At 41.5% G+C, this 26021-nt stretch overlaps 2 protein-coding genes across 3 annotated transcripts; both read left to right on the top strand.

Annotated features, from left to right (window-relative positions):
• Positions 1–1660: 1660 nt before the first annotated feature.
• On the top strand, positions 1661–2456 carry LOC146571493 (parathyroid hormone-like). Its single transcript, XM_085281294.1, has 2 exons — positions 1661–1743; positions 1836–2456. Exons 1-2 carry the CDS (start codon positions 1661–1663, stop codon positions 2092–2094), a joined length of 342 nt encoding a protein of 113 aa, XP_085137420.1. The 3' UTR covers positions 2095–2456.
• A 257-nt stretch (positions 2457–2713) lies between these two features.
• On the top strand, positions 2714–25642 carry LOC146571492 (BTB/POZ domain-containing protein 10-like). 2 transcript variants are annotated; one of them, XM_085280732.1, is made up of 8 exons: positions 2714–2879; positions 13240–13481; positions 13568–13871; positions 14149–14251; positions 17245–17365; positions 20525–20722; positions 21042–21152; positions 23826–25642. In XM_085280732.1, the coding sequence occupies exons 2-8, from the start codon at positions 13301–13303 to the stop codon at positions 24278–24280; spliced, it is 1473 nt and encodes a 490-aa protein (XP_085136858.1). In that variant the 5' UTR covers positions 2714–2879; positions 13240–13300; the 3' UTR covers positions 24281–25642. The 2 variants fall into 2 exon arrangements, with proteins under 2 accessions (XP_085136858.1, XP_085136857.1); XM_085280731.1 differs by lacking the exon at positions 2714–2879 and adding an exon at positions 7484–7844.
• Positions 25643–26021: the final 379 nt, after the last annotated feature.

Here is a 26021-nt window from a genome sequence, read left to right as displayed (position 1 = left end):
AACTCAAAAAATATATCCATCCATCCATCCATCCATCCATTCGCTTCCGCTTATCCTTTTCAGGGTCGGGGGGGGGGGCATTTTGCTGGCGTGGTTCAGATGCACATGTCCCCTTAGAGGGAACAGGACACTGCAAATCAATACACAGATTTTCTGAACTATTGCCTTTCTCCTGTAATGCAACATTTTTATGGTTTGGATGGTATATAAATGGTCAGTCACCAGTTCTTAACACTGATCACCTACAGGGTGTTACAGAGCACTCCGTAACACATAATCAAAATGCTGAATAAGGGAAAATCTTTTAGAGGATCTTAGATACTTAAAGCAGCAGGTTTATGGTTCACTGATGGTGTTATTGTACGCGATCACCAAGAAATCTGTATGAAAATGAAAATGATGTTTTCTTTTTTTAATAAAAATCCTCACTATTTAAATGTTTTTTAACTTAATAAAAAAGAAAAATGTGTAACTCTCCATGTATGCTTGCCAGTCATGGTGAAGACGGTGACGGCAGTGGCATCACCCAGCCATGCACCTCCTGAACTACTGCTTACTCTTTGATTCAGGATGTTTCCTCTGACGTCAACTTGGTGCAAAAGCTCTTTTTTTGGGAGACAAACTCATTAAGATAATGTTAATTCTTGGGTAAGAAGTCGGCGTAACCAGGGCGACTCCCTATAAGTCAATGAGGGTCATAAACCCATCCAAATGTTGCTGCTATTGTTGTGAGGCGCACGGGAGTCAGACAAAAAAGGTCACTTCAGATGTGAACTAATAGATCTGGATGGCTCACAGAAATAAAGAAAAAACAAAAGAGAAGCATGCTAAATTGAGAATGTGGAGAGAAGTTTGAACTGAAGCTTGGGAATGTGTAGTTTTGGACCCTGAAACAAGACCCTCTGTGTAGTCCCACTACCATCATCTTATTACAATAAGTAACTTCATAACACGATTCTGTGCCAGTTAGAAAAACTGCACTGTCACAGTCACATAGATAAAATGTCTCCAGGCGCAAAATCCCTGTGCATAAAAGTAGTTAATGGATCTGCAATATACCAACAATGCATTCATTCTGACAAAAGTTTGTGTGTGTAAAATAAGTGTGTGTGGGTATTTGGGGTCAAAAGCATTTATTTGCTCTCGTATGACAAAAGTGAAAGCCTGGAGTTCAGAGGCGGTGTTGTCATTCCTCTTCTGCCCCCTCCACGAGCTAGAGGTGTGACATCAACAGCAATAATGAAGGCAGCTCATCAATGGCAGGAGCCCGAGGATATAAAAAGGAACTTGGGGAGTCCTGGTCTAATCATAACTGATAGGAGCGGACCACCAAAGCAGGCTGACTCACTTTACAACACAGGTAAGTTCATCTTGGGCTATACTTGGGCTAAAACGGAGGCCCACTAAGGCTTGAATCTAATTGAAGTTATTAGTTGTGTAAGCTTTATTGTAATATATTAGCATTTTTATACATTAATACATTAATAAAATTAATATATGTTGAGATAAAGGATGCAGTGGTTTCAAGGTAGATTAAATTTAAAAATAAATTGACACTTTTAAGACTAAAGGTCAAATATTTTTTTCATTTCAGGCAGTTTTAAAAAAAATATTGAAGTTTTGTTCTTTTTGTATTTTTTGTTTTTAACAGGTAATCAAAATGGGAAAAACTGACTATAAGATTCTACTTATTTCACTCTGCCTTTTACACTTCTCCGTTCACTGTCAAGGACGACCACTAAGGTAATCCTCACAGACCATTTAAGATGATTTTTTTTTCACCATAACAAGTTCATCACTATTAGATCCTAGCTATATCACATATCTGTGCACAGTAAAAGGACAGTGAGTGAGGTCCAGTTCATGCACAACCTCGGAGAGCACAAGCAGGTGCAGGAGCGCCGGGAGTGGCTACAGATGAGACTCCGGGGTATCCACACGGCAGGGGCCCGGAACAGCAGTCGGGAGACGGCGAGCCGGAGGAGGAGAAGGTGGCCGCTGCGTCTGGAGGAGCTGGACGAGCTGAGCGATCTGACTTCTGATGAGATCCAGCACGCTTTGAACGTTTTGGACGAGCTCCTCAAGTCAGAATGAGTTTAGATTTTTTTTAAAATTGTTATTATTATATGACCGCAGCAACATTTCCAGAACCTTCACGGTGCAAAACTTGAGGCTACTTTGTAGATTCTTGTTTCTTTTATAAGTGTTAGCCTGCCTTTACTGTCAGTGTGCATTTTTACTCTATTTATTTAGACTGATTTTATTTATTAAACTGATATTTATGAATTTTTTTGGATTAGGCAAAGCTTCCCTGTTGTGCGTGCACTTTTATATGACAGGTGGTGTGTAGGCCACTCATAAAAACGACTTCTACATCTTGAAGGAGATAAAATTTTGGACCAAATGTGTCGTGTTTTTAATTTCATATATTTTTACATGTATAAATTAATTTATATGATTGCATTGCAGGTTTGCGCGCTGTTTACTTTACTTTTGACTGCAAAGCCAAAATAAATAAGTAGGCTGCAATGCACTTCAAAAATATAAAAAATATAGTTTAAATGACTTTAGTAAGAAGTATGACACTAATGAAGTGGAATAAACGGAATAAAATATTTAAATGTCATGTCATTGTTGTAATTCTTATTATGTGCAGTGTGCGCCTGTGTCAGCACGCTGAACTGTTTTCTCGCGATATTCCACGCTAACTCCGCTCACCCAAACCAAAACAAAGAGTCCTCAAGCTAACAGTAGTTTGTCTACACAGGGTTTTCTTACAAAAACGCTCGTCTTTTTCTGCCTCTCCAATCTTCGGTTAAAGGTGCAGCGGGCTGTTTAAGCAACTGTCACGACTACAAATCGGAATGTAACGCAAAAAGGTAACAGGGAGCTTTTATAAACTCCTTTTTCTGGTAGCAGTTAGCTCCTAGCAGTCAGGAGATGCTGTAAGCGCTAACTTAATAGGCTAACCTGGTTTCTTATAATTTTATCAGATTACGCAGCTCAACTAAAGTTAACCAACTTAATTTGATATTAACTCAACTCTTTGCTGAGCTGGAGCTGCACTTTGTGTTTAGTGTAGTTCTGTTAAGTGTCAAAACTCTGTAGTGGGTGGTTGTTTGTAGTTGCTGTAAAATAAGAAGCTAATGTGATAATTCACCATTATGCGATATGAAAGCAGGGTACATTGCAATCCATATGGACAGACAGGTGATGTAATGGTTAATCCCAGCTTGAGTGAGTGAATATTTGTGAAATAGTTTGATGGCTCCACTACTTCTGGATCCATAAATTTATTACTGAGCTGGGAGTTGACCTTTGCAAAAACAGCTAATTTTCCCGTAGATGAGGAGGCGGTAGTGCTGTTGTTAATGCAAGGAAGGCTGTCTGTATTGATTTTTGCTGTTGTCCAGATCTTTGAGGAATGGTCTTATCAGTGCATGATGGTGAGAGTTATTATAAGTGCGCTTTGAAGCTTATCTTGGAGGTTAATGAACTGTCTTGTTGCCGTGACAGCAGAATAGGATGCTAAGGATAGGGGTGAGATAGAATAAGTAGTAAGAAGAGTCTTGTTGCAGGCTAAAACCTTTATGGATTAGCTATATACACTGCTCCAAAAAAATTAAGGGAACACTGGATCATCACAGCATAACACAAAGTCAGCTCATGGATCACATAAATCATTGTGAAACTGTTTAACCTGCTTTTTGTGCAGATGAAAGTGACAACAGGTCAAACAGGAGAGGCAACAACAAGACAACCCCTGTTAAAGGGAATAGCCACAGACCTTTGCTCCCTTCATATCTTTCCTGACTGTTTTTTTTTTCTTGAGTTTTGATTTTTGCTAGTGTCCTTGTCAGTGCTAAGACCGTGAGAGTATACCGAGGTATACTGATGAAACGGTCGATATAAAAATTTAACACGGTGTCAAACACAAACATGCATCATCATCCGTTCAGTCTCATATGTACCGATTTGTGTGCATGTAGACTGAATTTAGTATTTACGCCCACATTTGGAGGATGCAGGAATTAATTATTTTGTTGCTCATATCAGAGAACACAGTTCAGCTAAGACCGGTGATTTTTTTAAATAAAATGTAGTTAATTTTATTAATTGACATTACAGACAACTTGGTTTGGGGTTTGTCGGTAAGTGTCCAGGACTAGGTTCAAAAAGATTTCTCCTGACCACTACTCATGCGAGGGCCTTCAGCTGGGTCCGAATTTTCTCCAGGACACATGTCAGATTGACTACTTTTTCTTTTTAAATATTTATCTATTGCTATTACACACTGCGTCGTCTCACAGCATCACTATTATGTAATTAGTGTTGATGTTTCTGTGATCTTGCACTTTTCCAGCTTGAAAGCTGCTGAGAGACAACAAGGTTTTGTCCCCCTTTGCTACTCATGTCAATGCAGCGGTAACTCTTAGAGACCCGGGTCTTGTCTTTGTTTGAATGGTGTCCGTAGGTGAGTATGTGGAAGTAGTTAAAGATTTGAAGATTCTCCCACTGAAATACATAATAAATTATTGTTGAATAAAGTTTAATAATTGAAAAAGTATAAAAGTTAAAAGTAAGACAAATACAAGCACACGTGTCCAAAAGAAGTTCACAGGCTAGAGTCAAATGTCAATCATAAATATTCCACCCCTGTAATATTCTCAGCTTTGTAATTCTTTGTCAATATTCTTGATATTTATAATTGAGCGATTTTTATATATTAGTACTATTTCTTAAATTTGTAAACTCTGTAACATATTGTATTATTTAAATAGTTTAGTCTGTTACTGTTACTGTCTCGGAGCAACTGTAACCCACATAATTTCCGTAGGGATTAATAAAGTATTCTGATTCTGATTTATTTAGAGCAGGTAGTTGTACTGCCCTCTAGTGGAAGAGAATGTAATTGTTCTGCCCCTTCCTCACTCCGATGGCTTAGAGCAGCGGTCCCCAACCCCAGTCCGCGAGAGTTGAGGCTCGGGTGTGAAATTAATGGTTTCCGGGTTTTATCGGTTTTTATCATTTTTTTTAATAGTTTTTATCGTTAACTCGCTTTCCCTGGGTCTTTTCCCGTGTGTTATGAGTAAATCTTTTTTGGGGGGTACCGGTACTGGTTTTATTTTGTTGTATTTATCCACGACACCTTAAAGGCCGGTCCATGAAAATATTGTCGGACATAAACCGGTCCGTGGCGCAAAAAGGGTTGGAGACCGCTGTTATAGAGTACTAATCAGGTGGAACCAGATAACCTTCCACGGCACGCCTGATCATTTCTCACTGCACACCTATGTGCCGCTGCACAGTGTTTGAGAAACACTGCTTTAAAACTCAGCTTTCTTGGTTGCGATGGTGACGTGTTGAACTTTCTGCACAAAATATCTGCTGACTCACAGAACAAACGTGGCAAGTTGTGTTCACAAACATGAGCAAATAATTTTAAGTAGTGCAGCTGGCAAGTCCATGTACAAGGTACATGTTGTTGACATTTAGTCTTCTCCACCTTAATTCTTCATGCTACAGATTCAACAAAGTACTGGAAACATTCCTCAGACTTTGATAAATGCTGTCATATCATACACTCTAGGAAGCTTGGAAAGAAAAGCGAATGGACTTCTTTATGTTTTTTAAAGACTTAGATTACCATGACCTGGGTGACTCTTTACAGACATGTCATATTTACAGTTGTTGCAGATTTGTCAGTTGTGCTTCACTGACCATGGAGGCCATTTGTGTACAGTGAACTCACTGTCATGTTTAAGAAACCCCTTTGATGAATTTCATGAACATGGTCAACAACAGTATTCAGGTAAGCTGCGGTATTTTAACAATACACGGGACTATGGTCCCCAAAGTGTGCCAAGAAAATATCCCAGCAGAGGCCTGATCCACTGATACAAGGCAGATTGGATCCATGCTTTAATTTTGTTTACGTCAAATTTTGACTATGCTGCCCAAATCCTGCAGCAAAAATTAAGCCTCAGTTTGCTGTCTTAGCTGACAGGAGTGGCACACATTGTGATCCTCTACCACTCTATCCCATCTGCTTTAAGGTTTGACGTGTAGTGCATTCAGAGATGCTTTTTAGCATACCTGGGCTGTAATGAGTGATTATTTGAATTACCGTTGCCTTCACTGGAAGGTTTCTCTTTTTCAGTCCATTCTCCGTTAAACCTGGAGCTGGTTGGGTGAAAAAATCCCAGTAGATCAACAGCTTTTGAAATACTCAGACCAGCCCGTCTGGCACTGATAACCTCTAAATCAACACCAACAAAGTCTTAATCACCTTTCTTACCATTCTCATTCTTGGTTTCAAGTTTAACTGTTTTTTACCATGTCTACACGTGATTGGATGATTAGATGTTTGTGTTAACGAGCAGCTAAACAGGTGTACCAAATGAAATGGCCAGTGAGTGTATGTTTTCTTGACATTTCTTCAACTCAAATATTATCTGACCACCGTGTTAAGAATATTTAAAAAGGCTATGCAAGACTCAAAAAAAAGATTTGTTGCCAGGTTGCTGAAAGTTCAAGAGTTACGAATTGGGTATAAAGAATTTAGCATTTGTAGTATGCAGCACTTAAGTAGGTGTAATGCCTTAGACATCTAGCTGAAGATAGAAGTAGGCTGTGTTGAACAGTCAGTGCCCATGAAATGCAAGATTAAAAAAATGTATGTGTAAAATGTAGTAATAATTACAAAAGTAGCTCCATGTCTTAGTGGTCCTATCTAAAGAGATTTTTAACCCATTTACAAGGCACAATAAACAAGTTTTCCCCCACAGGAAATATATTAGGCAAAAAGAAATGGAGGAATAAGAGATAAAAAGACAACAATAAATAAGCAAAATACAAGAATATCCAGTTATAAAACACCTGGGGACTAAACTTACCAAATTAAGAAACAAAGCAAGGAGATAAAATATATTGCTTTCAGATGCAAGTCCAGGGTTTCTGCTGTTTCAGTAGTTCAGCATTCAGCACAGTGAGGGAGATTCTGCTAATGATATTGTTATCCAGGAATTCATCCTGTTTGTTCTTCAGTCACTTCAAACTGGAAGTTGTTGAAGGCACAAACAAAAAGAAAAAGAAAAAAAAAGCGTATTAATGCATTTTTATTTCATGCGAAGGGTTAAGTATAAAAGAGGCTGTGTTATCTCTGCATTTCATCTTCATCAAACTAGGATCCAGAGCCTATGAAATTTGAAGAATTAATCTCATTTGCGGTTTTTCAAATATATTTATGAGGAATGGGAAACTGGAGGATTTCCGTTTTATTAGATAATATCACAGTTTTGAAAATAATTTTTAAAGTTCAGTAACCTTCTGGATAAGCCAGGGTAAATTTTCTTTACGATATAATGTCAAACAAATAAATCGTTATAATTGTTGTGCGCAAAGAAAGAACGACTTAAAAGCAAACCAAAAAAAAATAAAAAATTAAAAAATACACGGAGCCCTGAGAAGTGGCAACTTACGAGGATCACGTGAAGGCAGCACCGCTCTGATTCAGCGAAGCACGCGGCCATTCACAGTTTAAGGTCCCTCCGGTGACTCTGAATGACTAGCCCGAGCGAGTCTTCCCCCCCTCGCCATCCAGACACGTTAAACGCTTTTGGTGGATTTTTATTTGTGTTTTTCTTTTTTAAACCAGCGAGTTAAGTCTGGCCTGAGTGTGTGTGTGTGAAACGATGCTGATGAAGTTGGAAAGTAATGAGCGAGGATGCTGAAGCTGCCGGCAAGCCCGCTTTGTTCGGAGGAGCGCAAGGCTTTTGTGCCGCTGTCATCCCGCAGCTCGTTCCCTGCTGCTTTGTCTTCACTTGGCCCTCTGATACCGAGCGGTAGGTGCACGTCGGCTTTCAAAGCACCGAGGCTTTTCAGCTCTGTCATTGTGTTACATGTGTTAGTGCTCTGCTCTCGGTATGCCTCCCTGTCACGAAAAGAATTATAATAGTGGTCCAAAAAGGAAGAGCAGTGACAGGAGGTTTATCCTTGATGGGACTCTGTGGAGTGTGTGATGATATAATGATATTTATGGTAGTCTCACATCCACTCATCCTGGGCAAGGGGTGGCATTTATATCCTTGTTATGAATGGTAATTCCCATTTTTATGCCTTTTTAATTAATTGTCCTTTTGTTGGATTTATTTTGTACAGGGCAGCTTCCCTGCCTTCGCCCATCAGTAGTGTCAGCTGCCCCTAAATAATAGATTGGACCCTCACCACTTGGGGCTCTCACCTCATGCTTTTAATAGACTGCCAGGACGCCATGCATCGTTGCCTGTCTTACTGTGTCTTAGATGGGTTGCTGACTTGCATTAAAACTGCACACACAGAACCAATGTACCTCTTGAGATGAATAAGAAAGTAGAAATGGTGGTATAGGAGGGGGGAGGGAGGGGTGTCCAGTAGCAGGAAATTAGACAAGTGAAATGTTAGCCCTGTCTGTGTGAAATCGTGGCTTCTGTAGACTTGCATTGCCATGTGAAAGATGAGAGGATCTGCCTGCCCTGAGTGAAGTATTGCCTTCTCAGTTCCTTTGTTCCCTCCACTCTGCTGGTGTGGCTGCTGGCTGGCAGCCTGTTTGGCTGCAAGACCCGCTTTTATTCTTAATTTCCCATTTCGGCCAAGCATTAGAATCCCATTGGAGATTCATGCTGTGTCAGGCACTGGTGTAAATACATATATTACATAATCAGCCACATCTTGCCAGAACTCTTAACTGTGGTGTTTTTGAAAAGGAGACTTCATTATTAATGAGCGTGTCATGAGTCGAGGTATGCTGTGTTGGATGACGGGCCGGGCTGTTGCTCTCTGTATGAATAATGGTGTTTTTCACATTTCAGCAATGGTCAGTGCCCGCTTTGTGTGTGCGCCTGTCGTACAGTTCACCTGAAGACACTGAACCTGAAGCAGACATTGGTGTTTTTGTGTGTGTCTGCACCCGTTTCTCCTTTTGCTCAGCTACTATGGTGACCCTTCCCTTCAAGGACACTGGCGGAGTCTGCAGCTCTTTATTAATACGGAAATTATTATTAATTTTTGTTTCCACTTTGATGTCTGAGAGGTTATCCTGCTTGAGAAGTTAACTATCTCCATGTGCATGGCTTTAAATTTTTATTTTTATTTTAGACACGCTAAATTTGTAGAAATTTGTGCGCAAACAGTTGAGCTTTTTGCTTCACAAGAGTGATGGGTTGCCGTCTGGTAAAATGAATAAATGACCTTGAATCGCCATAGAGGCAAGTCATTGCTGCATTGCTTTTGCGGAGAATTCTTTTTTTTTTTTTTTAATTTATCAGTTTGCTTGTCTTCTGACATTATGGTCTACCCTCCCGCTGACCCAGCCAGACAGTTAACCAATTAACCACTCAATCAGTCTGTCAGCCAGCCGGTCAACCCGTCTGACCAGCAGCAGCAAGCCGGCTGTCCGGCACGCTGAGATCTCAGCCAGCATCCAGGGAGCCTTTTCTAATTACCAGCCTTTGAAGCTCTGCCAAAACATGCAAAACCTGTTTAGTGGGCATGGTGCAGGGAAATAAAGTTCAGTTCTGCTGTGTTATTGAACAGCTTACTTAACCCTTGGTTCTAGAATAAACCCCAGTGATTTTCCTCACTTAGTGTCTTGTTAAAAACACAAAGTGCTGTCATTATTTGAATTATCCTAGATGTATATAAAACCATCCAAAGGGCGACAGTACTTGGAGTGTGCAGTCCTCCACTCTGGGTTGATGACAAATCCCTGGTGGCACTCCCGAGTTATAGTTATAGAGTTGCTATATCTAACAGTCTGGGGTATACAAAGTATCCAGAAATGCCACAGTGCACTTTTTAAAGGTTGTAATTTCAGGTGGAAAGGAAACGAGACAAGAGACGTTACTATTCACAGCTTTCCTGTGGAGAAAACTTCCAAAAGATGGATTTCTCTCCTGGTGTATTCACTCGACTAAAAGAGCTCACGCCACAAATGCTGTTGTTTGTTTTGTTTTACGCAAAGACTAAAACCAAATAAAGCACAGATATTGAAGTACTGCTGCCTGTGACCACAAATCAAAACTATTGTAATGTAAAGTTTGGATGGGTTTTAATAGCAAAAATACTGTAGACATTTATTCCAAAATTTGATTTCTTTTTCCTTTTTTTGTGCTTTACTGCCACCTTTTCATGGTTGTAGTGTGTTATGTCACATCAAGAGTGAAAAAATGTCCCCACAAACAATTTCATTTAAGAATAATGATTATTTGAATGTTCAAACACATTCACATCCTAAATAAAAGTATCCCACATTGTGGCAGTGGATGCTAGTTACTATAAGTAGACACTCTCACCTCTTCTCTGTTATCATCTTTATTTTGATGTACAGTTTGAGTGATGCCCTAAATGTTGTCCTCCTCGATGATCATGTTCAAGTTCAAATTGAAAAGACTGAACAGAATACATGTTAGAAATCCAGACCAGACGCTTTTTAGTGTATGTTAATGTAACAACTTATATGTGTTGTCATTGTCAGAGTTGAAGCCACTTTTACAGGACCTTGTTTTTTTTATGGAAGAAGTCAGCCTGTTTCTTCCATTTTATGTCTCTCTGATGATATCACCTCCAGTAGACGGTCATCATCATATTTCATAGCGACTCCTCTCGGGAGACCCAGCTCTCTTCATTACTGAGACCTGGATTTGTTTCTGCCTTATAAGCTCAGTGCTATTGATCAAAGAGCCAGCTGTACTGTCGCAGTGGATCTATAATGGGTGCATTCATCAACACATCTAACAGAGTTATCAATCAGTAATAACTAAATAATGATTTAATTATCAGAACCTTTGGTAGTACAGTACTGTGTTAGTAACTGTTTGGTTACATTTTTGTACACTTCAGTGATTTGTCAACCTTTAGGTTCTGGACTGTTATTAGGCTAAAGACATTCATGTATTTTATAGTCCTTTTCAAGTTTTCTTTCAAACAAATAAATAATTGAGTCAGATTAATCAATACTGTCATTAACCGTTTGGTACAGACCTGTGTTAATAGTAAATGCAGTGATATAATTATCACACAGCTATCCAAGCAGATTTTATGTTCCCTATTCATCCTATTCGTCTGCTTGTAACTACATTATATGACTTCAGTGTACTGCACCTGTATTCTGTGTAAGCTCATTTTAGCTCCATCTTTTTATTTTGGGAATCTCCTAAGGCAGCTTTGTATGATTCACAGTTCAAACAAATCCATATTTGTTGATCCTGGGTTAAAATTAACAGAATGTACTGACGGCATCTGAATTTTAGTATTTTTTTGGGGAAGAATGTGGAGAAAATTGATGTTCACATCTCTAAGATCTGGTTGAAGGGGACATGTTAAGCTAGTGTCCAGCTCATATAATAGCTTTGCATGATTAACAGTTCAAAATAATGATAGAGTGAGAAATCCCTGCTCTGTGACATCACAAAGATTCACGAGCAGATAAAATGTCTGAAACAGTGTTTAGAACAATCTGAACCTGAGCTTTGGGCTCCTGGGGATTGTTTTGTACCTTTTTGAAACTTTGTCAGTGTTTAATATGAGCACCTATATATGTAAAAGTATAGATAATGCTTTACATTTGGTATTTGTCATGTAGTTTAACATGACTGAAGATCCGTTTTTGCAAGTATTTCTCTTTCAGTCTTAAAACAATGAAAGCCTGAAGCCAATAATGGAAGCGAGTTGCTTTTCGCTTGAGTGTGCGTGCCTGCTTCTGCATTTCTCGAGTGCATTAATGCACGCAGGAGCTTGTGTGTTTAACTCCTTTCTGAAATGGAGGGCAGATATTGTAAGAGCTCTCTCAGGGCTGCTTGTCTGTCTCTGGAAAAAACACTCAAGGAAGCATCGCTCACTCCGAAGCAAGGTGGATCGGTCATTACCTATCTGTCAAAAACCTGTGAAAAACCAGCTTGTGGAGCAAATAAACAATCAAGACGATTTCTCTTTGTTGTCCTGTAGCCAAGTGAGTTCGTCTCACTCAGATTGTTTCACATGGATGCACCCTCTAATTGATGCTGATGTAGTGTGTGCCTGTAGCTGAAGGCTGAGGTCGGTGGTGCTCACAGTTTGGTGCAGTTGTGTTTCTGCAGCACTTAGGGCCTGTTGGGGTTCACGCGAGTTGACTGCAGACTTTTCTCGTCCCGCGGCTCGGCATGTAAAAAAACGACTCTTTTGCTCCTCGAGCGATTTCTGCACGACAGTGTGAATGAGTCTAGAGAGGATGCAGTCGACGCACAGAGTAATGTGCCTCGCCGCTCCATGAAGTCACGCATCAGTACTTTGGGTTTCTGTGCGATCATTAGTCCCGTCCCACTTGGACTCGAAGCTTTGAGCACATCAAACCTGAATGGCTGCTTTGAATGAGTTTCTAAAGGGATGCTTTAAATATAAAAACCTTTATGGAGTTGCTCGATTATCTACTCACTGTTCAGCTCCATGAAGTATAAGACGATGAGAAGCTGTCAGATATGAGGTGTTTTTCTAGAGCTACAGACACAGTTAATGAAACGCTTAATATATGTGTATATATATGGGATAAACATTTTAGAGATTGGTATACTTTAAAGTTTTGCGACCTAATAATTAATACCAAATCTTCTTATATTTTCCGTTTTGCTCTAATGAAATGATGCTAGTTGCTCTAAATATTAAGGAATAAATGAGAAGGGCAGATGAAGGTCATCATTGCAGCGGACAAACAAAGTAATGCAATTTCTGACTTGTATTGATTCCACTCTTAATTTATGAGAACCAGTATTTGGCAGTTGCTCTCATTAAATTAAAAAAACCTGTTTAATCTTTGCAATCATGGATTTCCATAAGACAGTAAAGAAATGCAGGATTATGCTGTTTTTATGTATATAAAAGCCACAGAAGTGATAGAGATAAATATACGGAGCCAAATTAGTGTACGAGTCAGTCTTTGTGTTGATGCACTTTCGCGGTCATTTACATGTTACTGCATTACACTATTAGCGCATAACTCGACATGTTCTGCATCCATTTCATATTAAAAGCATTGCAGGGTTTTATGTACCTTACACAGCTGTAGCTAGTTGACCTGACATGTATAACTGTAGGAGGCATCAAGTGTTCTTAAAAAAACTCTGTTAATCTTCTCTAGTTTTATTCTACTGCATCCTATTACTATTTATTTTTAATAATCGAACTTTACGAGATGTGCGTCATTGTGATTTCCTCCCATCTCTTCACAAGTGAGCAGTGTGGTGTGTCAGCGTTGGACTGCAACCACCAGCAGCGGCCGGAGGTCAGGACCATGAGTCTGTACGGGGGCGGTGCCAGTGGCGGTGCGAGAGAAAGAGGAGGAGGAGCAGAACATTACCGGGAACAGCAGCGGCGGCGCTCCAGCGATCGTTCACGCGACTCCTCCCATGAGCGGGGAGAGAGCCAGTTGACGCCTTGCATCAGGAATGTTACCTCTCCCACTCGGCAGCACGGTGAGGAGGATAAAGGTGCTTGTTGTAGATGGTAAAAGCAGGCCAAATATTCTCTGCATTAATTGTCCACATTTCTCCATCCATAGACCGTGAACGTGGCGAAGGAGGCTCATCATCCAGGTCCTCCAGCCCACGTCCACCCAGGGTTTCTCTTCCCCATTCCCACGTAGGACACATACCTCGTTCCCTGGCTTCCCCTGGAGGTGACCACCACTCCAAAACTTTGAGCCAAGGATCCTCTGATATGATCTACATCTATGACCTGAGCAGTAAAGAAGGACATCGCAGTGGGCTGAGACTGGGAGAAAGAGTAACACTCATTGTGGACAACACACGATTTGTGGTGGATCCTGCTATTTTCACAGCTCAGCCTAACACCATGCTGGGCAGGTAATTGTCCAGACCACATCAGAGCACATTAACTTTTAAGTTTTATTATTTTACCAACAAAAATAAGTATTGAGGTAGTCACTCTGAAAATCAGACGACGGGCAAAAAAAGAAGTTCTCTGTTAGATTATAACTGCATAGAGATAACACAGGCCAGGTATATCATCAGCAGCTTATGCATTTTAATGAACACAAAGCATGGCAGTACAGATAGATGGTCATTTATCTGTTCAGCCGTTGTTTGCAGTCATTAAAAAAAACCTGCCGTGTATTTTCAGGATGTTCGGTTCTGGGCGGGACAACAATTTCACTCGGCCCAATGAAAAAGGAGAGTTTGAGGTGGCAGATGGTATCAGCTCCACTGTCTTCAGAGCCATCCTGGTGAGAAAGGATGTACACGGTGTCTGTGTGTCGGTCACTTTCTGTGTAATCCTCTCATTAGTGTTCGCTTCACTGTCATTTCTTTCCCTGACTTTGTCTCAGACTTTTCCATTTCCCCTCTATTAACCACAGACCCAATGAGTGTCTTCTCTTGTATTCTCTGTGTGATTATTTCGGCATATTCATTCTTTTTTGTAACCTTTCTCTCTCTTTTTCCATCCTGTGTTTGGGGCCCAGAACCTCTCTGAAAACGTTGGATTATTTGCATGATCTAAACTCTCATTTATTATGGTTATCATAGGTCCTAAAATAAATATGTAGTTCCCCACACAGGGATTGCAATTACAGAAGCAGCAAAGTACCTCAAACAAGCTGATGTTGTATCCTAAAGACACAACATCAGCTCTTTTTATTCTAAGAAGCACGGCTCATTGAGGAAAGTTGGGGTCGTATATCTGCTGAGAATATTTGCAGTCTCAGTAAAGTGTCTGTTTCTGGTGGGATCCTATAGTTACAGTCAGACCTGTATGCCACATGCTGGCATATTCTAGTGGGTTGCAGAGGATAAGAAGCTGATGGGAGTTTATTTAAAATTGAAGCTCTTCTTCCATCTGTTCATATGATGTGGGCTAAATAGAAGCACCCGTACATTGCAGTGCAGTTCAGTCATATCCACCTATCCTGGTATAGTCTTGCTAAGATTTTGGGGGCTTTTGCTGCAATTCAGCAACTTTTGCAAATGATTTGTGTCCCTTTTAGAGAGGGATTGTGTGACGGAGACATTCAGTCCTCCAAAATGCTAGAAGCGGGTGGCCTGACAGCAGGGACTTTATCCACAGGTAGAATGCTGGTTGGCTTAAAATTGACTTGAATAGTAGAGAGTAGAGTAGAAGAAGAAGAAGTAGCATTAAAAATCGCCACAGTGGACATTTTCATCTGTTTTAACACTCTGCTTCACTACAAAGAATTTCTTTGTATATTATTTTTATAGTCACCACATACATGAACAAGAATATTACCATATTACTGCTTGTTCCACGTATTTTTCACACACTGCACCTATAAACTACCAGCACAATACCACACCATGCACTTTAGTCCCCACACTAGCTGTCTGCTTCTTCATTCTGTAGCCCATCACCAGGTAACAGGGATAACAGTTTAACACGCTCACACTCAGAGGTAGATTCATGTGAAAGTCCTATGTGCAGTTGTACTAGGTGAGTTTTAGTATCACTAAAATGTCAATTTGTGCCGTCTAAAGACGTCTAATACAAATTAAAGTTGAGGCATTGCAGTTAAATGTAGAGAGAGGAACTAAATGCTTCCTGCTCTTTCCTCTAACATAGATTATTACTCTTTTGTCATTTGTTTTGCCCGAAGAAAGAAAGAATCACTTTAATTAAATACTGCAGAATTTAAATTGTGCCAGGTGCAGCAGAGTACTTCCGGTGAGGATGCAAAAATACATCAGCCAAGTGTCTTGTTGCGTATCAGCTGCTAAGCAACTAGTAAATAAGGTGACATTTACCGGTGTCACTGTCGCTCATTTATCTGCTTTTGTCATGAAAGTTTTGCAGTGGCTAAGTGTAGAAAAATAACACATATCAGTTTTTAGGTATTTATCAAGTCAGATTTTATACCCTTAAATTCTTTTCTGCTAAAAGAAAACTGAAGGGGAGAATTATTACAGCGTGACACGTCGACGGCCGTAATTAAAAGCAAAACTGATAAAGAAGGAGCGGGAGGTAGGGATTTTTTTGTATGCACCAATTGACAACTAACCCCCAACATGAAAAAAAAAAACTGTCAGTATAAACTATTGCAAAAGCACTCAACACGTCGAGAACCCACAGCCCCTTGGGGCATGCTTTGATGGGAGAAGCTGGCTTATAATGCTAATACTGTGCGAACAAGCTGAAAACAAAGATCCCTTCTGAAAGAAACTTGGCCAGCTTTAAAAGGTGAATCTGACCCAGAGGCTGCAGGACTGTCTGGTTTGCTGGATCGTGTAAAAGTGTCTCGTAAGGCCGCGAAGGAAACTTTTATGTTAGTGGAGCTTTTTACAGAGGGGAAAAAACTGCAGGTGTCACGTTGCATGTTTTTATCTGAGAGTACAACGGAAAGAGGAACTGCTGGTGAAAATAATGTGAGATAACGTAAAGACTGTTATGCACAGATATGAATACAGTTGTGGTTTGAAATGTTTGGTATGTGTTACAGCATACTGCTTCTTCTTTTTCCTGGACTATTTACTGTCCAGCTGAAAGAGCACCCAGTGCACAGACCGCAGTGAACATGCTCATTCATTAATGCTGATTTCATCTGTTCATAGCAAAATAATCATTAGCACAACAGCAGCCTGAGGAGAGGAAATATTCTGAAAGCCGTCCAAGTTGTCTGCTTCCAAAAGTGTTTGTGGCAGGTGTAAAATGTTATGTGTTTGCCTCTTCTCTTTGGGAGAGCATTAGTAACAACAGGCGAAAAGCTGCTCGATTGTGGTCGTGGTATAATGGATTTTGGCAAAAGCCTGCATGTCTGTGGGAATTACACAAGGAGACATGAGGCAGAGCAGGAAATGAGATGTGCCAGAACTTTCTGTCCTGTGTGCCCCGAGTGTCTCCACTCTTTCTTTTTCTCCCCATCAGTAGAAAGTCTCCTGGGTAACAGCCACCGTGAGGGTGCACAGGGACAGACAGAGGATGGAAAGTGGGGCAGGGAGGGAGGCTGACGTCGGAAGCTTTTACTTTCATCACCCTTCACCCTTTCTCCTCTAAGCCTCTCTCTCCTCTGTGACGTTGCTTTTTACTTTCATCTCCACTCGCTCGCTCTCCATCCCTCCCTCCCCCCTCTCCTCATCCTCTCTTTCGCTCTCTCTCAGCAGCAGCAGCATTAATAATGGCGCCTTGTTTTTTCTCCCTTGCTCATGTGCGTGCACGAACATCCACCGCTCCGTCCATTTATGTGTGCGATCGCGCCGCTGAAAATGGCAGGATTACTACAAGTCGGGGATAATCCGCTGCCCTGACGGCGTTTCCATTCCCGAGCTGAGGGAGGCATGTGACTACCTCTGTATCTCCTTCAACTACAGCACCATCAAGTGCAGAGACCTCAGTGAGTATCTAAATGGCTAGCTGTTGATTTACTGCATGCACACTGATGTAGTTCCTCCTTCTGTCAGTGCACAGTTTGGTGAGTGTGTTGGTTTTTTACTTCTTTTGTTTTTTAATGGGAAAAAGTACACGTCTCTGCATGTTGCATGGGTACAGGCAGTTACTTCAGGAATAGGAAAGCAATAATTTCACACTAACAGGCTGGATATTGTTCACTGTCCTTTACTGAAGCCATCAGTTGAATGTGGAGCAGATTATGCGATTGATTTATTGTGAAAAAGAAAGAGCTGAAATAACATTGTTTGCTTAAATTTATTGCACAGCTACATTGTACTGGTTTGTGACAATGCTGCGTGTGATGGACGTTTGTTGTTGTTGTCGTTGTGCATGGCTGTGCCTCTTGTTTGTGTGTCTGAGTGTGTGGGAGGAGTGGCTTCAGCGCGCAGCCTGCTGCTTGCTGCTGCTCTATGCTGAGCTCTAAAGTAGGTCATGATTAGCTGTGAGATTCAGTGCTTGTTATGCAGGCACATAACAAGCCAAAGCTGGTAAAGTTAATTAATCCACAACAGGATGGGATTTTTTTTTAATTCTACTTTTTAGAGTTCTTTTTTTCAGTCAGCATGTCTCTGATTTCAATTGATTGCTGTTCCAGGTAGAAACACCAGGGATGTACTGATATATCAGCTCAGTATCAGAATACCCTGTTCAGTGATACTGGCAAATAAGATTACATTTACCGATGTCACTGGCTGATATTTATCTTTTGTGTCACAGTACAGCTTACAAATATTAATTAATAAACCTTAAATCTTAATAAACATTAAGTAAATACAACCACAGGTGAGCAACAACACATGACAAGATGATTGGCTGGTGTGAGGGGGAGGAGTCAGAGATTAATAATAACTAATGATTAAATGCAGAGTGGTGCATGAACACATGGTGAGTGAAAGGGGACACCCGATCCAGCCCTGACGGTATACTTTATCAAAAAGGAAAGTTTGGATTAAAAGTAAAAAGGGTGCCTGTCTCTTGAATCCAAACTGGGAGCTGGTTCCACAAAAGGAAGCTGACGGCTCTGCCTCCCATTCTACTGGTATACACGCTAGGATCCACAAGTAAGCCCACAGTCTGAGAGAGACTTAATTAGTTAACTAAGAAGGTAAGCAGCAGCCAGGTGCTGCTAATCAAATGCACTTGATTAACTGACCATCAGCAAGTGTGAGCACTTTTGAAAAGTTAGAAGTAAATCATCATCAAAGATCTTAGAACAGCAACTGTTGCTGCCATGATGTCAGTCTGGGAAAGGTTATAAGGCCATTTCTAATGATTTCAAAGTCCACCGTTATACACTGAGAAAGATTATCCTCAAGTGGAAAACATTCAGGACAGTTGCAGTTCTTCCCAGGAGTGGATGCCACAGGAAATACATCCCAAGGTCAGATGGCACAATGCTTAGAGAAACTGCAAAAATCCCAAGAGCTCAGGCTCTACAAGCCTCAGTTAGCTTGTTAAATGTTAAATGTTAAAGTTCATGACAGTATAATAAAAAAGACTGAACAAGGAAAGGTTGTTAGGAGAAAGCCTCTCCCCTCTGAAAAGAAAAGGGCTGCACAGTTTAGATAAAGTTGCATCTGAGCAAACCTCTACTGGAACAATCTCCTTCGAAGCGACGACACCAAAGTTGAGATGTTCAGCATTAATGCACCGTGCCACATGTGGTGAAAATCAAACACGGCATATCAGCACAAACATCTCGTATCAACTCGCAGCACAGCGTTGGAGGTCTATGCTTTGGGCCTGTTTTGCAGCCACACTGAGGCGTATTTTATAGTCAAATGTGAGGGCATCTGTCTGAGAGCTAAAGCTTGCGGTGGAACCTTAAGAAAGCCGTGCATAAACAAATGCCCGCAAACCTCAATGAACTGAAGCAGCATTGTAACGAAGAGTGAGCCACAATTCCTCCACAACACTCTGAGAGACTGATAAAGACATTCAATGAACGATTAAATCAAATTAGAGCAGGGCGATATGACCAAAAATATTTATCACGATATACATTTGAAAATTTGTGATAACGACATAACTGACGATATAATTGACACGAGACAAAATACTTTACAATTCCACAACTTTATTAGTGCAAAAAAAAAAATCAGTATATTTTCACTTAAACAAGCAGCTGTTTTTTTTTATGTGCATTAAAGTTGTAAAAAAATATAAAAGTGCAAATGCAAATTCCTTGCTGGCAGTTTAACCAAAACGCATTTCCAGTGGAAATTGGCCGACATATCCTCAGCATAACCATGTATAATATCCACAAAACTTAAAAAGAGGTTATACACACACAATAAGGTAATATTATGTTGAAGCACAGTACGTATCACTCCGCAAGGAGTACATAAGGCACACGGGATTATAAGGGGCACTGTCGATTTTCAGAAAATCAAAGGATTGATTTTAAGTGTGCCGTATTTTCTAAAAAACATGATAATAACAACGGCCCGCTAGCATGCGCTACCAAAAATAGTGCTTTGTTGTGTATCTGACGGACGAAAGTTAAACCAGTTGCACACCACTGAAGTTGCAGCATTTTTACAAACCAGTTCTGGTTCATCCGTTTCATTCAACGATCCGCTTTCGCTCTTCTCATTCTCCGTTGCCGCCATGTGCGTATGAAAGCAAAGGCACTGCGCATGCGCGTTTTACCCATATTCTATCGCGATATTTCATTTTCTTATCGTTGCCGAACATTATACCGGTATTACCGTGAACGGTATGATATGGTCCAGCCCGATTTCCAATTATTCCTGCTAAAGGTTGAATCATGTGGTGCCTCCACCACCACCTAAAGCTTCTAGTCTTCCTTAGAAATAACTTCTGTGGACACAAACTGCATTTTCAGAACTGTTAGTCAAATTTGATTAAAAAAACAACCCACAGTTAAAAGACTCCTCCATATGCTTCTATTCAGGATTATCTGAGTGTCTCGACTGTTTCTATTATTAATCCAATACAATAACAAGTTTGATACAGATAGTCGTTCATGTGGGGTAATTAAAGTCTTCTACTTGCTTTGATTAGAGCAAGAATCACAGCTCAGTATCGTTTCTGGCTTCTGCTTTCTGTCCACAATGACGTCTGGTCTGTTCGTCCTCAGGCGCCCTCATGCACGAGCTGTCCAACGACGGAGCCCGGCATCAGTTTGAGTGTTACCTGGAGGAGATGGTGCTGCCGCTGATGGTGGCCAGCGCCCAGAGCGGAGAGAGGGAGTGTCACGTGGTGGTGCTGACTGACGACGATGTGGTGGACTGGGACGAAGAGTACCCACCGCAGATGGGAGAGGAGTACTCGCAGAGTAAGATTTCATAGTGAACCCTGCTGCTCCACTGATCTGGTTTGTTAGCCTCATAACTGGGTGACATTAATCTGATGGAGGCCGTGCTCCACTTTACAGAAACCAGGCTAAGGTGCCTCGGTGTGTGAAAGCAGGCCACAGTGGCACGAACACTTCCTGCAGCTCCCGCTTACTTTCTGTTTGTGTGGCTTTTTCTTGTTCACCTTTTAAATGTCTCAGATAGGGCAGGAAAGTCGTGCATTCGGAGAGTTGTCGGTTTTGCTTCATATTTTAATGCGCTCACTAGTTCGATTTTGAATGTATCTCTTGTCTTCCGCAGTCATCTACAGCACCAAACTTTACCGCTTCTTCAAGTACATCGAGAACAGAGACGTGGCCAAGTCGGTGCTGAAGGACAGAGGACTGAAAAAGATCCGACTGGGAATTGAAGGTACACCACAAAGGGGTTTTTTTGTTACTCGTGGCTTTCAGAATAGTTTTTGTCTTCAAATGCAGTCTGGTCCTTGAATGTCTAAAGCCAATGTAAAATATTTTGTAAAAGTAATTGCTTTCAAAGATGATGTCACAAAGAGTCCTTATCAGCTTACCAGCCAGGCTGGCACAGGCACAGCCACAGTTGTCAGTGGAGTTCCTCAGGGGCCTATGATGGGCCCAGTATTTTTCACCCTATACCTGTTTCCCTTGAGTTTCAAAATAAAATTAAATTGGTGAGCTCTTGTCCTAGTTCAGGGGTCGGCAACCTGCGGCTCTGGAGCCGAATGCGGCTCTTTTGTCCTTATACTGCGGCTCCGGGTGGTTTGGGAAAATAAATTAGAAGTATTTAGCTGAAGTGTATTTTATTTGTGTTTAGTTCTTTTTTTAACTTTTAAGATTATTGTGATTTTGAAATATAAAAATAAAATTACATCTTATTATTTTTTCATCGCTCAAAATAAGCGCCACACTCGCGGAAACCGGTGTACCCACCGAAACGCCGTGCATTTATCGAGACTTTTGACCCCAGACCCCAGTTATGCATCTTCGAATCCACATTATGTCGGCAGCTGTTCTCCACCGTGAACTATGTTAAAAACAAACGCCGCTCACGCCTCACAGATTACAGCTTACAGTCCTGCATAAAGATGAAAGCCCCGATTTGCAGACGCTCTGTGCGCAGAGGTTCGGGACCATAAGTCTTATTGTAAACATGTCACGGCAGACCCGACGATGTTTCCATGAACACGCTTTTCAGCATCTCTTTATTGACCACTTTTCACACACGGTTGCTGTACGCACACAGCCGGCTGTAGCTTTTCCGCTCACAGCCCGACACACCAACACAACAGCAGAGAGAGCACAGACTTTAAGGCGGCGAGGCGTGATTGCGGGTGCTGCTCAGGTGCGTCCGCCTCCCCTGCAGCGGCGCTGCAGACCACGCCCCGCCACACACATTAACCAGGTAAAATACATATTTGTAATGTAATGTAATTTTCTCTGTAGCACTTCATGGATTTCTTAAGCAACACACCTTAGTTGCTCTGTGGATTCTTTTAAAAAGCAGTTAAAAACTTTTCTGTTCAAACAAGCCTTTTGTTGATCTACATATTTTATATTCTTTACATTATTTACATTTGATCTTTTACATTGTGTATAATGTCTATTGATTGTATTGTTTATTTTAATTTTGTGTACAGCGCTTTGTGTTAATAAATAAACTTTACTTACTTACTTTAGTTGTTCACACAAAGCATAAAGGTAAAAAAAACCAATATATACAGTGTTATCATCATTTTAGATTTCAAAAAGTATTTGCGGCTCCCAGTGTTTTCTTTTGTGTGGAAACCGGGTCCAAGTGGCTCTTTGGGTGTAAAAGGTTGCAGACCCCTGCCCTAGTTCTTCTCTATGTTTAGACCACATTGGTATCTACCGTCTCCTAATACAAGTGACTTGGTGAGGTCATGTCTGTGTGAGGAGAGGATGGAATGAATTCATTTAGGAGACATCAGTCACCTTCTTGATGATGCTTTATGATGGACCGCTATCTAATCGTCATAAGCAGCATAAAAGTCTGCAGAGTACAGTACTTGTCATGATGGCTTGTTATGCCTGCTCTACCTCCTGTAGTTCAGGAGGAAGTTGCTCTCCGATGCATCCTTTGGAGTATAAATGTTAGCTAGTACTCCGCTATGTAAGAATCACTCCATTTACCAAGCTAAAAAACACAACAGCAAACCTGGAAGGAAAAACAGTTGTAGGTCATGGAAACAGTTTCACAGGAACAAACGGGAGCGTTCCTGCGGGCCTGCAGAGGGACGTTTTTACCCACACTACACACAGTAAATGATGTTGTTTAACAGGTTGTTAAAATCTAAAAGGCCAAATCTGAGGCAAGAATTTCCACAACAACAGTAAAATGCCAGTAAATGTGGCTTTCATTACATGACTTTTAGGAAAATGTTAAATACAAGCTCTAGCTTCATGCTAAAACTCTCAGTAACATTCGCCTCTATGCGTGAAGCCAAGTAACACTTTCTTCTGGCATGTCTCAAAGCTGGAGCTCGAAAAGAATCAGGGCCACACATCCCACATTTTTTCAATTATCAGTAATTAACAATATCCAAGTTGAATTTTTTTTTTTTAAATATAGGTTAGTTTGATGCCATCAGCAGAGTCTTGTTGGTTTATTTTCCCATCATATTATATTAACTCAAACACCATTTGACTCAAACAGTGTTTGAGTCAAATGGTGAATCTCACAGAGTCATTAGTTATAGTTCAGCTGCTTAGTTTGGATTCGGGAGGCAGACAGCCTCTACTTTTAAGATTTGGCTTAAAACGTAACTTTTTGATAAAACATAGTTGGGGTTGGATCGGGTGACTCTGAATCCTCGCTTAGTTACACTGCTCTAAGCTCAGACTGCTGGAGGAGGCTACCCATGATGGTTTTATACCAATAACAGTATGTCATTAACTTGTGTGCACTCGCACCTGTAGTGAGTAGTTGTTTCTCCTCATCCTCCAACCAATAGATGCTGTTAGTGCGTATCTGTCTGCAAGCTATTTTGCAACCCAGCTCCACTCGAGCTTGTTTTGTCCCGATTACATATTGTTCCTTCCTTCCCAGGATACCCGACCTACAAAGAGAAGGTGAAGCGACGACCTGGAGGCCGTCCGGAAGTCATCTACAACTACGTGCAGCGCCCCTTCATCAGGATGTCCTGGGAGAAGGAGGAAGGCAAGAGTCGGCATGTGGACTTTCAGTGCGTCAAGTCCAAGTCGACCACCAACCTGGCAGCGGCGGCCGCAGACATTCCGCAGGACCAGCTGGTGGTCATGCACCCTCCCGGGCCGCAGGTGGACGAGCTGGACACTCTCCCCCAGCAGGTGGTGCTGGGGCCGGCGTCTGAGAGCAGTGCAGCCCCCCAGCCAGCACAGGCCTACGAGGGCCTGAACCAGCAGGCTCAGGACGGCTCGGGCCCGGCCGCACACAGCAACCAGCAGCAGCATAGCAGCGGCAGCCAGACTCAGGCCACTTACCGCTACGAGCCGGACCCCGACATGCCGTCACCCTCTGCATGAGACGGTTTGCTACACACTCCCCCCCTCCACCTCTGTGTTCACACCTCCAGCAACAAATGCTTTCACCTTCACCAACAAGGCTTCTTGCATTCTCATCACAGCTGCACACATGTTGCCACCTAATGAAGCACACACACGTGTGATTGGCCTTTAGCAGTCAGCAAGCGCACAAAGTTGTAGAGTTTAAGCGGCGTGTTGCTTTCAGTGTGAGCACAGACTTTTCCAGTGTCTCCTCCACCACCACCTCTTCCTCCTGAGTGGCAAAACACCAGTTTGCCTTGTGTTGCACCTCTGCTGCAGCTGCTTTCAGTCCACACGGCGTCCGAATGAATGAGAACTAGAAGCACATCAGCAAACCTCCCCTCCCAGCTCTGTTTACTCTTTGATTTGTCAACCAAAGGAGAGTTTAGTGGACCTTTGTGTACACGTGAGGAAAGATCTGTTTTACATGTGTGAATGCTGAGTGCTGTGTGTGTGTTGTAGAATACTGTACCTCACTGGGAAAGTGGATTTCAGTGCCTCTGCATATTTCTGTGGGGGGGGGGGGGGCAATAATTTGATGTGAAGATGGACTCTTTTTCTTGTGTCACAACGTTTCACACAACATACATGTGTTTACTTCAGAGGGGTGCACTACAGAGCGGGTTCAGCATTGCCAGACTTTGAGTTAGCTGATTCGACAGTAATTAAAACCCCCAGTATCCCAGAGATGACGGTAATAATGGTGGTTATAAGTTTTCTCTGTCAACACAGATTTTCTGCACGCTTCCATAAAACCAGGTGTTTGATGTGGCTTTTTACTCTTCTTCCTCACAAATCTGATCGAGTGCCATATATCTCACTCTGAGATATTATAAAGAGGGGATAAATAGTGTGTGTGTATAAGTAATATAAATAAAACAGCAGAAGGCAACACTGCTGTGGATTAATAAATTAGAACTCAGCATGCTCGATGTGCTGCTGTTTATTTGGACAGCTGGATATCAGAGCTATGAAACTGTGTCATGCACAGTTTGCAGAGCTGTAGCTTTACGGCAGGACTTGATGGTATGCTCTGCAAACAGAAATGTGCCACTTGCAACAGATTTTAAACCAAAACTCTGAATATAATTTGCTCCGGATCAGATTATATGATCATCACCTGTTAACTGAAGACTGATTTTCGTTTTGCAGTACACCCCTCTGATAAGTTAGGTGTTAGTTTAAGTCTTGTTTATTTTCTGCTCCACTCCTGAGTCTTGACCGCGGTGCTCTGAAACTCTGCACAGATCCATCATCACTGCTGCGAGCACACAGGATGTCAGAAAAGATGCTGAACACGTTTTTTGGTTTGTTTTTTTTAAATAAATGCTATTTACAACACTTTCAAGAATCACAGTCGCTTTCTTATTTAAGCTGTTTTCTTCATGTCTCAGAATTAATGAGGTCTTGGAAACATTCCTCAGATTTTGGAGGTGGGCAACTCCAGGCCTCGAGGGCCGGTGTCCCTGCAGGTTTTATATGTGTCCTTGAACCAACACAGCTGATTTAAATGGCTAAATTACCTCCTCAACATGTCCTGAAGTTCTCCAGAGGCCTGGTTACGAACTAATCATGTGATTCAGGTGTGTTGACCTAAGGTGAGATCTAAAACCTGCAGGACACCGGCCCTCGAGGCCTGGAATTGCCCACCCCTGTCATAAAGGGGTAGACATGGTCAGCAGCAATACTTGAGACCACTGGAACCTCTAAACCTGAAAGA

The sequence above is a fragment of the Mchenga conophoros genome, linkage group LG7 (genome assembly GCF_057382185.1).
Source record: "Mchenga conophoros isolate Kocher_MC1m ecotype Shallow Benthic linkage group LG7, M_conophoros_male_GT1.1, whole genome shotgun sequence".
NCBI lineage: Eukaryota > Metazoa > Chordata > Actinopteri > Cichliformes > Cichlidae > Mchenga > Mchenga conophoros.
Note: the sequence above shows the minus strand (reverse complement) of the source record. Positions and strands in the feature narration are given on the sequence as shown.